Source organism: Rana temporaria, chromosome 13 (assembly GCF_905171775.1).
Source record: "Rana temporaria chromosome 13, aRanTem1.1, whole genome shotgun sequence".
Lineage (NCBI taxonomy): Eukaryota > Metazoa > Chordata > Amphibia > Anura > Ranidae > Rana > Rana temporaria.
Genome location: NC_053501.1, coordinates 3,940,350 through 3,958,050, shown reverse-complemented (window position 1 = coordinate 3,958,050; position 17,701 = coordinate 3,940,350). Strand labels below are relative to the sequence as shown.

At 43.0% G+C, this 17,701-nt stretch overlaps 1 protein-coding gene across 6 annotated transcripts in view; it reads right to left on the bottom strand.

Moving 5' to 3' along the window:
* The window catches only part of RCOR1 (REST corepressor 1), a 48,567-nt gene that overhangs the window by 13,249 nt on the left and 17,617 nt on the right, over nucleotides 1-17,701 (bottom strand). For all 6 annotated transcript variants that reach the window (XM_040333027.1, XM_040333026.1, XM_040333024.1 and 3 more), the window contains exons 3-5: nucleotides 6,478-6,558; nucleotides 4,495-4,547; nucleotides 1,592-1,753 (exon numbers count right to left, since the gene is read on the bottom strand). In XM_040333027.1, coding sequence (XP_040188961.1) covers nucleotides 1,592-1,753; nucleotides 4,495-4,547; nucleotides 6,478-6,558 — 296 coding nt within the window. The remainder of the gene's footprint in view (nucleotides 1-1,591; nucleotides 1,754-4,494; nucleotides 4,548-6,477; nucleotides 6,559-17,701) is intronic.

Genomic DNA, 17,701 nt, shown 5'->3' with positions numbered 1-17,701 from the left:
TACAGGAATTGCGGGGTCCACGCTATACGCCGGAGCTTGCAATACCCCGATAAATACGGTATATAGGCAATGGGGTATAGAGATATCCACCCACTGCAAAGTGCCATTCAGATCCAATTATACAACATTTTGGCAATTCAAACGATTAGAATTATTCTAAAAGCTTGTTTTTTGTCCATGCCATAATTACCGTATATACATGACGACCCGAATACAGGCACTGGGAAAACTTGACTCGAGTATAAGCCTAGGGTACACTGTGCCCATCTGCAGCCTCACCTTGTTTACGGTCTCCCGCTGTGTCATGCAACCGTTCAGCGATGTTCTGTCAAACAGTGGGCATCCACGTCAACAAAGCCGCCTCCTCCCTCGTGATAGACCGATTTAGTTTCCCAGCATTCTATCAGTTTTCAGTCTATCACCGAGGAGGAGGCGGTGGGGCTGTGACTGACAGCAGAGGGGGCCAATGGCTCATGCTGCTGTGTCTGAGGCAATGAGGAGGGAAAGGCCTTTGCTGCAGGCAGGGCTCCACTTAAAGCGGAGGTTCACCCTAAAACAATTATATACCATTACATCCAGCATACTTCCGACATGTACAGTATATGCTGGTAAAAAAAAAAATTTGCTGTAAATACCGTCTTATAGTTTTTTTCACCCGGCTTTCGACTACCGCCGGGAGTAGGCATTCCTATGAAGAGGGGTAGATGATTGACGTGCGGATATAGCGCGTTCCGAAAATAGCCGAACTGGGACTCGGCTCTATACGGCGCCTGCGCAGTCAGCTCTACACGGCTCCTAGTCTGTGCGCAGGCGCCGTATAGAGCCGAGTCCCAGTTCGGCTATTTTCGGAACGCGTGACGCGCTATATCCGCACGTCAATCATCTACGCCTCTTCATAGGAATGCCTATTCCCCACGGGAGTGAGAACCTGGAAGCCGGGTGAAAAAGAACTATAAAAGACGGTATGTACAGCGAAAAAAAAAATACCAGCATACTGTAGATGTCGGAAGTATGCTGGATGTAATGGTATATAGATGTTTTTTTAGGGTGAACCTCAGCTTTAAAGGACCCGCTCCCCTTGAACAATTGGCCCTTTAGATGAGAGGGGGGGGGGGAGCAGATACCTGCTTTTTAACAGCTTCCTTTCAGGTGTCCCCTGTCAGAAATACAGTGGAAATTGTACATTTCTAGTTTATTGATGGACTAACAATGACCACAACCTTTCAGGCCATAGCACAAACTTGATTCGGACCTCGGCAGGAAAAAAAAAAAAGACCAGACCTTCTTGAATTTTAATTCAATACCCCTGCCCTTGATTCAAACCACCACTTGCAGGACTCCATTGCAAGGGAGTATTTTTACTTTATCTAGGAGTTCAGCTTTAAGTATAAACTAGTGCACATTCCATTTCCATTCAATCCCACAGTCTTGCAATAGACCTCACAGACCCAAACAGAAAAAAAACAAACAACAATAGTTGACAATGCCATGTGATTACAGGTAATCTTATGTTTTGCGAGAGGACTGCCAGCTCTGATCTGTAATCAGGGGCACGTGCCCATCACTGTTTCCAGTAGTGTGCAATACTTACCATCTGCTGGATCCTGTGAAAGGTTTTCCCATGAAAGCCAAAAGCTTGTTCAAACAAGACTTTGTCCTCCACAGTCCATTCATCGGGAAATGGGGTGAAGTTGGGCAAGTCTGCCAGAGATTTTTCCATGTTATGTTTGTGCCAAAAGAGCATGCCAAGTGCCTGCAAGGGAAGCATGTAATAGTGTAAGCTGGAGTATGAAAGATGCTTCACAGAATAAAGCAGCCAATGTTTACATGCAGAGAAACAACAAACAATTGGAATTACATTAAAAGATCACTCCTGCCTTACACTGCAGATTAGACAATCTAGGAACAGCAGGCTTTAAAATGGATCATCTGTAAATATTATACGCTGTGGAACAATTATGACATAATGATAAATACCTTTTATACCACTGATTAAAAAAGTTTTAGAACAGGGGAGTCCAACCTGCAGCCCATGGGCCACATGCCGTCCAACACAAAAACTGTAAACTTCAGTGATTGTAAAGTCTTTTTTTTTGTTAAAAAACAAACATGTTATACTTACCACCTCTGTGTAATGGTTTTGCACAGAGCAGTTTAGATCCTCTTCTTGGGTCCCTTTCTGTGCTTCTAACCCCTCCCTCCTGAGTGCCCCCACAGCAAGCAGCTTGTTATGGGGCACCTGAGCCAAGTCTCAGGCACCGGCGAGTAGTGGCCCCCGCCCCCTTTCTCTAGTCATTGGCTAACTTGACCGAATAACAGCAGCGTGAGCCAATGGTCATTGCGTTGCCAATGAAGGGGGGGCAATCCCAGGCAGCTGAGACACTACTAGTGTCATTTTCATAGTAATCAGTGCATTTTTATAGCACCGATCGCTGTAAAAAAATGACAATGGTCCCAAAAATGTGTCAAGTGTCCGCCATAATGTCGCAGTCACAAAAAAAAAAAAAAAAAAAAAAAAAAAAGCTGATCGCCGCCATTACTAGTAAAACAAAAAAAAAAAAAAAAAAGCCATAAAACTATCCCCTATTTTGTAGACGCTATAACTTTTGTGCAAACCGATCAATAAACTTATTGCAATTTTTTTTTTAACCAAAAATATGTAGAAGAATACGTATCAGCCTAAACTGAGGAAAAATATGTTTTTTTAAATATATTTTTGGGGGATATTTATTATAGCAAAAAGTAAAAAATTGATTTTTTTTCAAAATTGTCGCTCTATTTTTGTTTATAGCGCAAAAAAAAAAAAAAAAAACTCAGATCAAATACCACCAAAAGAAAGCTCTATTTGTGGAAAAAACAAAACAAAAAAAACAACGTCAATTTTGTTTGGGAGCCACGTCGCACGACCGCGCAATAGTCAGTTAACCACTTAAGGACACCTCCACGCCGATATACAGTCGGCAGAAGAATGGCACGGCTGGGCACAATCACGTACCTGTACGTGTCTCTTCAAGCCCAGCCGTGGGGTCACGCGTGCCGCCGGTGTCCCGCGATCGGTCACCGGAGCTGAAGAGCGGGGAGAGGTGAGTGTAAACACAGCTTCCCCGTTCTTCACTGTGGCAGTGTCATTGATCGTCTGTTCCCTAATATAGGGAAAGACGATCAATGACATCACATGTCCAGCCCTGCCCACCTACAGTTAGAAATACATATGAGGTCACACTTAACCCCTACAGCGCCCCCTAGTGGTTAACTCCCAAACGGCAATTGTCATTTTCACATTAAACAATGCATTTTTATAGCACTTTTTGCTGCGAATATGACAATGGTCCCAAAAATGTGTCAAAATTGTCCGATGTGTCCGCCATAATGTCGCAGTCACGAAAAAAAAAAAAGTGGACCGGAAGTAGTGGGTGGAACGCAAACACACCCGCACTTCCTGGTCGTATGGGCCTGCTATGCGCAGGACAGGAAGTGACATCTCGGCGCGGCCGGAAGTGTGGGTTGGAACGCAGGAGGCACCCGTACTTCCTGGTTGCGCTATGGCGTGCGCTTCAACAAGTATACAGGGCAAACATGGGAAATCGTACCGATTAGGATGCCCATGGTCTGCGGCTCTACCTCTGCTGATTCGAGAGGAGGAGCTGGCTGGGGGTAAGTAGTTTATTGTGTGGCCGTATATGGAGCCGGTTGTGGTCTATTGTGCCCCCCCCCCCTGTCCACCTTTCTTTCCCCTCCCCCATTATCAAAACCAATAAGGTGGCATTATAGCTGGTCCCAGTTATCTAGAGAGACGCCCGTGGGGATACCCTTTTGGATAGTAGACGGGGGTATGTCACCATGGTGCATTCACTTTGGCTATACCTACCCTCTAGAGAGTGTAAACGTGTGAGACCCATCCTTGTGAGTGGGTGGGGTAGAATGAGAGGGGCAGGCCGGCAAAAAGATGGTTGTCTGAGCTGGGGCATTCTCTGGTCATACACACACACACACACACACACACACACACACACACACACACACACACACACACACACACACACACACACACACACACACACACTACTATATATAACTGAGGACACACAGGAGCGAGGTATCACCACTTAGGCTTTGAGGAAGGGGGTACACCCCGGAAACGCGTCAGCCGTTCATTGGTCTGTGGTTCCACTGGCAGGTGTTGCGAGGTCCAGTTCCTAGCTGTCTGAAAAGCACTTTCTTTGTGAGCAAGACCATTGTTTTTATTCTGTTTTTAAAAAAAAATTAAGTGGCAATGCACTAGGTCGGTGCGCCCTCCCTTTTCTTTTTCTCTAGCTATATGAACACCCTTTGTTCTGAGGAGGGCTGCAAGATCTTAGACTTTACCGTGAGACTACACTACCCGGGTTTAGCGAAACACCAGAGCGCAGGAGAATTTTGTTCCATTCACTTTAAATACCAACATGTTTTATTTTAAATAAAGGAATGGGGAAAAGAAAGAAAAAGGACAAATACCTGCTCCATGTTGTATCCATGCTTCTCTTTTGCAACCGAGATATATTCATCCACTGAAAATCATTAGCAGAAAAGTTTTAGAGTTAATGGAAGTGTTCCATACCATTTGGGTACATTATGATGCATTTAGTACAGTGTTCCCCTAACAAGCCCTCAGGGTCCATTAACACACATTTTCCAGATCTCTTTAAAGTATCAAGAGGGAAAGGAGAAGACCGGGGGGGGGGGGGGGGGGGGGTCATTTTGGTTCATCTAAAAATCTTACCTGTAAAAAATTCTGCAGTTAATCATTTTAATTGTCATGATGTAAGGAAAACCTATACATGAATAGTCCTCTAGCCCTAAAGAGGGCATACCTTACATTAGTTGCAGAGTACGCTCCACTCATTGATGGCAATGATGTATTCTGAAGTCAGGCAGGTTCTGTCTAGGACATTACAGACTGTCAGGAAGACACCCTGCACCCCAGAGATGGCAGAAAGCAAACTGCATATGCAGTTAACCACTTAAGGACCGCCTCTTGCACATTTACGTCGGCAGAATGGCACGGCTGGGCACGTACAGGTATGTGTTGTTCTATTGTCCAGCCGTGGGTCGCGGGCGTGTGCCCGCGACCCGGTCCGAAGCTCCGGGACCCGATCGCCGCTGGAGTCCCGTCATCGGTCCCCAGAGCTGAAGAACGGGGACAGCTGTGTGTAAACACACCTTCCCCGTTCTTCACTGTGGCGGCGTCATCGATCGTGTTTTTATAGGGAACCACAATCAATGACGTCACACCTACAGCCACACCCCCCTACAGTTGTAAACACACTTTAGGTGACACATAACCCCATCAGCGCCCCCTTGTGGTTAACTCCCAAACTGCAATTGTCATTGTCACAATAAACAATGCATTTTTTGCTGTGAAAATGACAATGGTCCCAAAAATGTGTCAAAATTGTCCAATGCGTCCGCCATAATGTCGCAGTCACGAAAAAAAAAAAAAAAAAAATCGCTGATCGCCGCCATTAGTAGTAAAAAAATAAAATTTATAAAAATGCAATAAAACTATCCCCTATTTTGTAAACGCTATAAATTTTGAGCAAACCAACCGATAAACGCTTATTGCGATTTTTTTTACCAAAAATAGGTAGAACACGTATCGGCCTAAACTAAGGGAAAAAAATGTTTTTATATTTTTTTGGGGATATTTATTAACGCTTTATTTTTGTTTATAGCGCAAAAAATAAAAACCGCAGGTGATCAAATACCACCAAAAGAAATCTCTATTTGTGGGAAAAAAAGGACGCCAAGTTTGTTTGGGAGCCACGTCGCACGACCGCGCAATTGTCAGTTAAAGCGACGCAGTGCCGAATCGCAAAAAAGGGGCCAGGTCCTTTAGCTGCATTTTGGTCCGGGTCTTAAGTGGTTAATTGACAGTCTACAAAGGTTCCATGTACCTTAGCACTGCTAAATGAAGCTGCCATACTGCTAGAGGCAACCCAACTGTAGCAGGAGGGACTTTGACAATTAGTTTGACTACCAAAACATAGCTTGCCATAGACGAGATTCTAGAAGCTTAAAAATAAACCGTCTGTTATTTATTTTAGAGACAAACTACAAAAAAGTACTGTAGCTGCCGACTTAAAAGCCAGGCACTCTGGGGTCCAGTATTGCCAATATGGATACAGAAACCAGCTTACTTTTCAGTAAGCCAACATTTCGGTATTAAAATCATTATTTATTTTTTAATCTTATGTGTAACCTTCTAATTTCCTGAATTGTGGGGTTTCACTAGCTGTAAGCCATAATAAAAAATAAAAAATAAGTTTATTTTTTAAAATATAATCACTAACACATCCATATAAAATATACGAATTACAATTTTTGAATACAATGATTTTCAAATTCACACAAAAACATTTTGAAATATTATATTTATTATCTCCATTATTAAACATATTAAACATTGAGATATTTCTGTAGTTTTTCCTTCTTACTTACATTTGGCTTCTGACAAGTTCTGGTTTGGAGACCACACCAGCATGCCGAGGTTCTCCCGTTCTTGGCAGGTTTTTGCCACTTCTGCAGAGAAAAACAAACCAAACACACAAATGCATTGGTATTAGTCTTTATGCAAGTGAAATAGAACAAACAATGACTATAAAATTTAGTACAAAAATTTCTAAAGACAGCCAAGCTATGCCGACCAAACATGACAATATCCAGCTACTTTCAGGTGGAAATATAAATTAAATTAATCTGGGTGGTCAAACACACAAGTCCGTGTTGCCAACTCCTCCCGTCCCTGTTGACAAGAGTGCTGAGCTAGTATACTATGGAGTGGCTGTTTGGCCCCCTGCCCTCTCCCCTGATTGGCTCACTGACAGCCGTGGGAGCCAATGGTGCCACTGCTGTGTCTCAGCCAATCAAGAGAGTCCCAGACAGCCAAGGGACGTGCTGGACAGAGAATGAGCTCAGTTAAAGCGGAATTCCAGCCTTTTGATGTTTATTAAAAACCAGCAGCTACAAAAAGTATAGCTGCTTACTTTTAATAAACAGACACTCACCTGTTCCACGGTCCAGGGATTCGGACGCACCGAGGGTCGCTCCTCTCCTCGGCGCCTCCATTCACACTCTGGGCACCCGGCCTTGACAGCTTTCGGCTTCACGGCGGGCACGCACTGCACATGCGCAAGTCGCGCTGTGCTCCCGGAATGGACAGGCGATCTCCTGGGAACTGTCATGTGTCCCAGGAGATCGCCTAGAGGGAGGGGCCACCTAGGCAGTCCCTAGGTGGAAGTGGGACAGGAAGTCCCACTCCCACTGAAGAGCCCACAAAAAAATTGACATGCCAAATGTTGCATGTAAGGGGGCGAGGAGTGCTTAAAGCAGAAGTTCCACTTTGGGGTGTAATTCCGCTTTTATTATGCCTTTGTATTTGCACGCGAGCGCAAAAAAGAAAAAATATATATGTGTGTAATAAATAAATTTATATATTATATATATATATACACACACACACACACACACACACACATACATACATACATACATACATACATACATACATACATACATATATATATATATATACACACACACACACACACACACACACACACTTTATTTACATTTAATCATAATAAAATACTTCTCTATGTGCAATCAGTCCTGGATTTCTATTAAAAAAAGAATGTAATCCACTATTGGCATGTGCCTCTAGGGGGCAGTGTGAACTTATTCAGAGCGTTAACAGCAGCTCTATAAACCAGCACTGCGATTAGAAAGCTGAATTATAATCACTGCACCCTGACCCTCTTGAATTTAAGTGACTGAAATTAAATGCTTCACATCATTCATAGCCACTAAATAAAGTCCATCTGTTGTGTCCTCATTTTCTGATAAGTTAAAAAGGTAAATCCACCATAAAACGAGGTTTTGCAGCTTTTGCTAGATGCCAAAAATGAACCCCCTGAAGGGTTTTCTCTGTTAGGATGACACTTATGCCGGCCATTCACTGTTCACATTTTGTCATCAGGTTCCTGATGAAATGGAAGAAACTTGCTTAGTTGGACGCCTCTCCTCCCTGACCAGGAGGAAGAAAATACACACAGTGAATCTCAGGTATTCTGACAGTTGCTGGAGCCGGATGTCAGAATACAACAGCCCAGCAGGGGGAGTCGTCCATCCACGCAAACATGACAATTTTGTCCTACTCTACATATCCGTTGAATGAAAGAAAAAAAATAAAACATTTTTATATGGCTGCATTAGGGTGGGTAAGCTCTTTCTGCACTTTGCACCAGAATTTTTAAATTTAAAGATCATGCAATGTGAGGAGGTGCAAAAGTGACCTGTATGAGAGAAAAAGAGAGAGTCAAGAGAGAAAAAGAGAGAGTCAAGAGAGAAAAAGAGAGAGTCAAGAGAGAAAAAGAGAGAGTCAAGAGAGAAAAAAGAGAGAGTCAAGAGAGGAAAAAGAGAGAGTCAAGAGAGGAAAAAGAGAGAGTCAAGAGGAGAGAAAAAGAGAGAGTCAAGAGAGGAAAAAGAGAGAGTCAAGAGAGGAAAAAGAGAGAGTCAAGAGAGGAAAAAGAGAGAGTCAAGAGAGGAAAAAGAGAGAGTCAAGAGAGGAAAAAGAGAGAGTCAAGAGAGGAAAAAGAGAGAGTCAAGAGAGGAAAAAGAGAGAGTCAAGAGAGAAAAAAGAGAGAGTCAAGAGAGGAAAAAGAGAGAGTCAAGAGAGGAAAAAGAGAGAGTCAAGAGAGGAAAAAGAGAGAGTCAAGAGAGGAAAAAGAGAGAGTCAAGAGAGGAAAAAGAGAGAGTCAAGAGAGGAAAAAGAGAGAGTCAAGAGAGAAAAAAGAGAGAGTCAAGAGAGGAAAAAGAGAGAGTCAAGAGAGGAAAAAGAGAGAGTCAAGAGAGGAAAAAGAGAGAGTCAAGAGAGGAAAAAGAGAGAGTCAAGAGAGGAAAAAGAGAGAGTCAAGAGAGGAAAAAGAGAGAGTCAAGAGAGGAAAAAGAGAGAGTCAAGAGAGGAAAAAGAGAGAGTCAAGAGAGGAAAAAGAGAGAGTCAAGAGAGGAAAAAGAGAGAGTCAAGAGAGGAAAAAGAGAGAGTCAAGAGAGGAAAAAGAGAGAGTCAAGAGAGGAAAAAGAGAGAGTCAAGAGAGGAAAAAGAGAGAGTCAAGAGAGGAAAAAGAGAGAGTCAAGAGAGGAAAAAGAGAGAGTCAAGAGAGGAAAAAGAGAGAGTCAAGAGAGGAAAAAGAGAGAGTCAAGAGAGGAAAAAGAGAGAGTCAAGAGAGGAAAAAGAGAGAGTCAAGAGAGGAAAAAGAGAGAGTCAAGAGAGGAAAAAGAGAGAGTCAAGAGAGGAAAAAGAGAGAGTCAAGAGAGGAAAAAGAGAGAGTCAAGAGAGGAAAAAGAGAGAGTCAAGAGAGGAAAAAGAGAGAGTCAAGAGAGGAAAAAGAGAGAGTCAAGAGAGGAAAAAGGAGAGAGTCAAGAGAGGAAAAAGGAGAGAGTCAAGAGAGGAAAAAGAGAGAGTCAAGAGAGGAAAAAGAGAGAGTCAAGAGAGGAAAAAGAGAGAGTCAAGAGAGGAAAAAGAGAGAGTCAAGAGAGGAAAAAGAGAGAGTCAAGAGAGGAAAAAGAGTCCAGAGAGGAAAAAGAGTCCAGAGAGGAAAAAGAGTCCAGAGAGGAAAAAGAGTCCAGAGAGGAAAAAGAGTCCAGAGAGGAAAAAGAGTCCAGAGAGGAAAAAGAGTCCAGAGAGGAAAAAGAGTCCAGAGAGGAAAAAGAGTCCAGAGAGGAAAAAGAGTCCAGAGAGGAAAAAGAGTCCAGAGAGGAAAAAGAGTCCAGAGAGGAAAGAGTCCAGAGAGGAAAGAGTCCAGAGAGGAAAGAGTCCAGAGAGGAAAGAGTCCAGAGAGGAAAGAGTCCAGAGAGGAAAAAAATAAAATAAAAAAAGACACACACTGACCACCCAATATTGAGTAGGTCCCCCTCTTACACTAAAACAGCCCTGACCCATTGCACCGTGGATGCCACTAGACCTCCGACGGTATGCTGTGGTATCTGGGCACCACCAGTAGCAGGTTCTTTAAGTTGTGAGGTGGGGCCTCCATTGATTGGACTTGTTTTTCCAGAACATCCTGCAGATGCTCGTTTGAATTGAGAGAGTTTGAAGGCCAAGTCAACACCTCATACTCTGGTTGTCCAGTCCTGATGCACACATGCCCATTGTAGATGCTTTTGGCTGTGGACACTTTCCACATATCAACTTCAGAGACAACATGTTCACTTGCTGCCCAATATATCCTAACCCACTTTCAAATGCCATTATAACAAGATATTCTGTTATCTGGTCAGTGGTTAACACCTCCAACTACCCACCTTTATCTACAATGGCAGCACATAGTGTGGCAAAAATGATATCGCCGTGTATTATTGTACCCCCGTGTATTATTGTATCGCCACCAAAACTTGATCCTTTCAAGTGAATAGGGTTGCACTACAGCTGCATACAAGTCATGCAGTGCAACAGGTTTTTCAGAGTAAAACAAGTGGAAACGTGGCAACACATTGCCTCCCAGCTGCCTTCTGAAAAGCGATCCACTAAGAGGAGACAAGGCCTCCTGCAACTGTGAACAATCCCCACACTGTCCTTAAAATTAAATGTTCATACACGTTAACATTACGGTAAAAACAGCTGCAACACCATGACCCTTGCTCAGCCGGCACCCTTCTCTTCTCTGTGGACAGGCCCCCTTTGCTCTCGCATACAACGCAGGCCTGCTGGTCCTGCACTGTACATGACCAAGTCAAAGCCTGCAACTAGAAAAACAGGGAAGGGAGGCGGCTTTGGGGAGTCGCACAGCTTGGTGTAAGCCCTGCCAGAGCGAGAATAAAGTATTCACTCAACACCTACACATAACCACTAATAATAATAATAATAATAATAAATAATAATATCACTACAGGATTTATAGAGCGCCAATAGATTGCAAATCGCTTAACATAAAAGGGAGACAATACAACAACAATGACATTACAAGAGGGTTAGGAGGGCCCTGCTCCTGAGAGCTTACAATCTAATCATTGACCCCGAATCTTTCTGCTGCCTGAAGTGCAGCTTCAATGTAAATTAGGAAAGTGTGTGTGTGTGTTTGTGTGTCATCTGTAGATTTTATAGCAATTTTAATTAGAAAGGATTCAGCTGACATTTTGAGTAATGGTAACGTTACGCCAAAATACATGCAGCCAAGTATCACAAGTTGTTTTTAAATGCGTTTCCTTTTAAAAGGATTTCTCCCAAAATGACTGGAATGGAACCCACAGGGCAGCACATCCAGCGCATCCAATCCCTCCACCCCCCCTCCAAAAAAAAGTGCTGTAATGCAAAGAATCTGAGAACGTAACGCGCTTCATTTAGAAGCATTCCCGCATTTTGCAATCTTGCAAAATGTAAAACAAAAAATAAAAACTCAGAATGAGCCCTTAAGCTATGCAAGCTGGGCATCACACAGACATTTCTAAGTGTGGTTTTCGCACTTTTTTTCCCCCCTTCGCCCAATAAAAAAAAAAAAAAAAAGGAGCGAGCTGTGGGGATTCAGAGACAGGTCTCATCTGATCAGCAAAGAAAAACAAAAGAAACGAAAGAAAGCGAGAAGAGAAAAGAAAGCGAGAAGAGAAAAGAAAGCGAGAAGAGAAAAGAAAGCGAGAAGAGAAAAGAAAGCGAGAAGAGAAAAGAAAGCGAGAAGAGAAAAGAAAGCGAGAAGAGAAAAGAAAGCGAGAAGAGAAAAGAAAGCGAGAAGAGAAAAGAAAGCGAGAAGAGAAAAGAAAGCGAGAAGAGAAAAGAAAGCGAGAAGAGAAAAGAAAGCGAGAAGAGAAAAGAAAGCGAGAAGAGAAAAGAAAGCGAGAAGAGAAAAGAAAGCGAGAAGAGAAAAGAAAGCGAGAAGAGAAAAGAAAGCGAGAAGAGAAAAGAAAGCGAGAAGAGAAAAGAAAGCGAGAAGAGAAAAGAAAGCGAGAAGAGAAAAGAAAGCGAGAAGAGAAAAGAAAGCGAGAAGAGAAAAGAAAGCGAGAAGAGAAAAGAAAGCGAGAAGAGAAAAGAAAGAGAGAAGAGAAAAGAAAGCGAGAAGAGAAAAGAAAGAGAAAGAGAAAAAAAGAAAAGAAAAAGAAAGAGAAAAGAAAGAGAAAAGAAAGAAAAGAAACTTAAACAGGCGTTTTGTAAAATTCTTTAGGATACGGTTTTTTTTTTTAACCACTTAAAGGGGTTGTAAAGTTTCGTCTTTTATTCTCTAAAAAGGGGCCTTTAAGCTCGTGCATTGTTGGTTCACTTACCTTTTTCTTCCATTTCCCTTCTAAATGTTTTTTTTTGTTTGAATTTCTCACTTTTTGTTTCTCCTCAGTAAGCTTTCCACCATCATCCAAGCGGTGGAAGGTCATTTAGAACAAAGAAAAAAAACATTTAGAAGGGAAATGGAAGGAAAAAGTAAGTGAACCAACAATGCACGAGCTTACAGGAACCGATTTAGAAAATAAAAAACAAACCTTTACAACCCCTTTAACCACTTCCTGACGGCCGTACGACTTTATACGGCCGCAGGGTGGATCTTAATTTCTGGGAGGCAGTCTATATACGGCCTCCAGCCACTGGGGGGCGCGCGCCCGCCGCATCACTGAGATGCCGATGCGCGTGCCTGGCAGCCACGATGTCCGCCAGGCACCCGCGATCGGCGGTTACAGAGACAAGGACGTGAAGCTCTGTGTGGGTGTAAACACAGATCCACGTCCTGTCAGGGAGAGAGAAGACCGATCTGTGTCCCTTGTACATAGGGACACAGATCGGTCACCTCCCCAGTCACCCCCCTCCCCCTACAGTTAGAAACACTATGCAGGGAATACATTAACCCCTTCCTCACCCCCTAGTGTTAACCCCTTCAATGCCAGTCACATTTATACAGTAATCAGTGCATATTTATAGCACTGATCGCAGTATTAATGTGAATGGTGCCAGAAATGTGTCCGACAATGTCGCAGTGCTGATAATTTAAAAAAAAAAAAAAAAAAAAAAAAAAATTGCAGATCGCCGCCATTACTAGTAAAAAAAAAAATTATAATTCTGTCCCCTATTTTATAGGCGCTATAACTTTTGCGCAAACCATTCACTTATTGCGATTTTTTTTCCCAGAAATATGTAGAAGAATACGTATCGGCCTAAACTGAGAAAAAAATAGTTTTTTTTTTTTAAATTGGGCTATTATAGCAAGTAAAAAATATTGTATTTTTTTTTCGCTCTATTTTTGTTTATAGCGCAAAAAATAAAAACCGCAGAGGTGATCAAATACCACCAAAAGAAAGCTCTATTTGTGGGGAAAAAAGGACGCCAATTTTGTTTGGGAGCCACGTCGCACGACCGCGCAATTGTCAGTTAAAGCGACGCAGTGCCGAATCGCAAAAAGTGGCCAGGTTGTTTAGCTGCCTAAAAGGTCCGGGTCTTAAGTGGTTAAAGAATAAATGCACATTTTTTTTTGCAGGTAAAAAAAAAATGGGAAATAAAAAAAAAAAAAGCGCATTTTTTCGATATAGAATGGATCAAAAAATAAAATAAAAAAATTAAATCAAATCTGCTTTCCCTGTACGACGTGGATTTAACATAAGCATGCAAAGTTTAGCTGGGGGGGGGGGAATAAAGTGAAAAAGCAATTGTGATTTATCCTCGGGTTTGCTTAGTTAACAAACTTTGAGATTACAATCCAAAATGTGCGAATCAATCTGTTCTTTTCTTCCCTTTTTAGCCGCGAAAAGAATATGCAGAGCCGTGGAGAAGAAGTGACACGCGGCGGCGGCGGCCCGCTCTGGCAGCCCTTCTTCCTAGCTCGGCTCTTTTTTAGAAATTAATTTCTTTAATGGTTTTGAACAAACAGATTCCAAAAAAGATTTCCTCTGCAGTGCACCGCTCTATTGTTCCAGCAACGCTCAGCACAAAGAAAAGCTTCCTGAGCCTCACAAGATTTACTTTTTTTAAATACACAAAAAGGTCAAGTAAAGTGGCACTTGTGATTTGGTTATTTTAAAACAAAAAAACGTAAAATATTCACCACGCAAGCCCCATCCACCTAGGCTAGTATGATTCTGGAATACAAAAAAAAAACCAAACCTGCTTCCCTTTTAAACATTCCGTTTAGAATGGATTCTCCTTCGAGAGTTCCTTAATTCAGGGCTCGACAAACCCCGGGTGCCAGGTCACATTTGCGTACAGAATTAGCGACCTGGCACCTGGGGAGGCACAGCTGTGGTATCCCGTCTCCATGTGCAAAATGGCATGGCTGGGCACAAGCACGTCCTCTTAGTGCCCCGGCGCGCATGCCCACGACCCGGTCCGAAGCACCCGGAACCCGATCGCCGCTGGAGTCCCGCGATCGGTCCCAGGAGCTGAAGAACGGGGAGAGCTGTTTTTGTTTTTTGCTAAAACTGGCCGGGTCCTTTACCTGCCTAAAAGGCTCGGGTCTTAAGTGGTTAAGCAAAAAAAAAAAAAAAAAAAAAAAAAAAAAAGAACTGACCATTCATAAAACCTACAGGTGCCGATTCGGATGACCGCTTCCGTTTTCTAAACTGCACAAGTGACAGAAAGTGAAGGAGTTGAGCGGCTGACCGTTCTGAATGGGTCATGTGATCACCGCATCGCACAGCGGCGCAGGAACAACAGCTCCTGCTCCAAGCCATAATTACTGAATAGATAAGCATTGCAAAAAAAAAAATCATTCTGCAGTCATTATCGGGTCTTTTTGTGCAGACAAGGGAGAACAAATCATTGGTCTCCTGAGTGCAGTATCCAGTCACTGGACAAGTTTATTTTATTTTTTTAAGATCTTTGCAACCCAATAGATACCACAGCCCCGTATTTTCTACACCGCGCAATCGCTGATCACAGCATAAAGCAGGGTTATGCAATTAGCGGACCTCCAGCTGTTGCAAAACTACAAGTCCCATCATGCCTCTGGGTGTCATGCTTGTGGCTGTCAGTCCTGCTATGCCCCAGGGCAAAATCATGGGTGCGCGATATGCGCCGATACCCGCGCCGAGTTTGAATACTGCGCCGGCATATTTCGAGCGCAGTACACTCGTGTATAGTCGGGCAGTCTCGACTCCTCTCGCGCTCACGTCCTGGACGTACAGGGCGCGAGAGTAGCCGAGCCTGCCCGACTATACACGAGTGTACTGCGCTCGGTATATGCCGGCGCAGTATTCAAACTCGGCGTGGGAAACGAGCGGGGAGGACGCCGGACCCGACGAAGAAGACACCCGAAGCTGCAGACGGACCCGACGAGGCCGCCGCGCAAGACACCAAAACTAAGTCCAAAAATCTTTTTTCCACCGGAATGCGGGTCCACTTTAGGGGTGCGTGCTATACGCCGGAGCGCGCAATACCCCGATAAATGCGGTAAGCATTTCTGCTGAAAGCTGGGAAATGTAAAAGCACATTTGCTGAGATGCAATGTAAAACGAACCCCCAAAGAGATATTTACCAGAAAAGTGTACATATAGGTCGTAGTATGGCGTTCGCTTTACACAAACTAGAAATCAAAACAGGAAATCTAAAAATAGCTCCGTTCAATAACTGAAAAAAAAAATCAATTCCTTTCCAGGTTGTGTGAATACCGGAGAGAGACGCTTCATAGAATGCAGGATGGAGGTCTCAGATTCGGAGAGTTCGTACGGTGGTCAGCTTATGTAATGTTGTCTCTACTGCAGGGGGTCTCAAAGTGGCGGCCCTCCAGCTGTTTGCAAAACTACAAGTCCCATGAGGCATTGCAAGGCTGACAGTTACAATGTATGACTCCTCCCACAGGCAGAGGTATGATAGGACTTGCAGTTTTGCAACAGCTGGAGGGTCGCCACTTTGAGACCCCCCTGATCTACTGTATGCACATCTGATTAAAAGTGGTCTCTTCGTAACAAGACAAAACGTCATTGGTCGAGAAGACTTACGCCGCGTACACACGGTTGGAATTTGACAAAAGTTCGATGTGAGCTTTTCGTCGGAAAATCCGACCCTGTGTAGGCTCCATCGGATATTTGCTGTCTCAAAATATTTGAGAGCTGGTTCGCAATTTTTCCGGCAACAAAAAAGGTTCTTGTCGGCAATTCCGATCGTCAGCAGCCAATTCGACGCACAAAAATCCTATGAGTCATTGAAACTTAAATTTTTCTCGGCTCGCCGTAGCATCACCGCGTTCTTGACGGTCAGAACTTCCGACATTTGTGTGACCGTGTGAAAGAGCCGCTGCTGTCTCCAATGTGCGCTAGCAGTACGGTATAAAAAAAAAAATTAGTTAACCACTTAAGGACCGCCTCCTGCAGATATACGTCGGCAGAATGGCAGGGCTGGGCACAAGCGCGTACCTGTACGTCCTCTAAGTGCCCAGCCGTGGGTCGCACGCCCCGGTCCAATGCTCCATGACCGCGGCACCCGATCATCGCTGGAGTCCCGCGATCGGTACCCGGAGCTGAAGAACAGGGAGAGGTGAGTGTAAACACACCTTCCCCGTTCTTCACTGTGGCGCTGTCATTGATCGTGTGTTCCCTGATATAGGGAAACACGATCAATGATGTCACACGTCCAGCCCCGCCCCCCTACAGTTAGAAACACATATGAGGTCACACTTAACCACTAGGGGGCGATGAAGGGGTTAACTCCCAAACGGCAATTGTCATTTTTATAGTAATCAGTGCATTTTTATAGCATTTTTTGCTGTGAAAATGACAATTGGCCCAAAAATGTGTCAAAATTGTCCGATGTGTCTGCCATAATGTCACAGTCACGAAAAAAAAAAATCGCTGATCGCCGCCATTAGTAGTAAAAAATTTTTTTTATAAAAATGCAATAAAACCATCTCCTATTTTGTAAACGCTATAAATTTTTTACACATATACATATATATATATACATATATATATATATACATATATATATACATACATACATACATACATATACATATATATATATATATATATATATATATATATATATATATATATATATATATATATATATATATATACATATACATATACATATACATATACATATACATATACATATACATATACATATACATATACATATACATATACATATACATATACATACACACACACACACACACACACACACACACAGGGATCGACAAATCCCGGGCGCCTGGTCGCCATGGCGACTAGAAATAGTGTCCTGGCGACTTGGCTTGGAAGGTGGGCAAAAAAAAAACATTTTTTTTTTGTGAGCTGGCGCCATCAGGTGGTGGCCGTTGGTATTACAAGTTAAACAGCAATTCTAATGTCATTTTTCACTATTTTCACTGCCATCTTTTTCCCTCTAATTAGAACCCCCAAACATTATATATATATATATTTTATCCTAACACCCTAGAGAATAAAATGGCGATCGTTGCAATACTTTGTCACACCGTATTTGCACAGCGGTCTTACAAGCGCACTTTTTTTGGGGAAAAAATTACACTTTTTTTAAATTAAAATAAGACAACAGTAAAGTTATCCCCATTTTTTTTAATATTATGAAAGATAATGTTACGCCGAGTAAATTCATACCCAACATGTCACGCTTCAAAATGTGAACACCGTTTACATATGCGGGCGCTGCTCACGTATGTGTTCGCTTCTGCGCGCAAGCTCGTCGGGACGGGGTGCATTTTCTGGCTCCTAGATTCCAAGCAAATTTGTCAACCCCTGT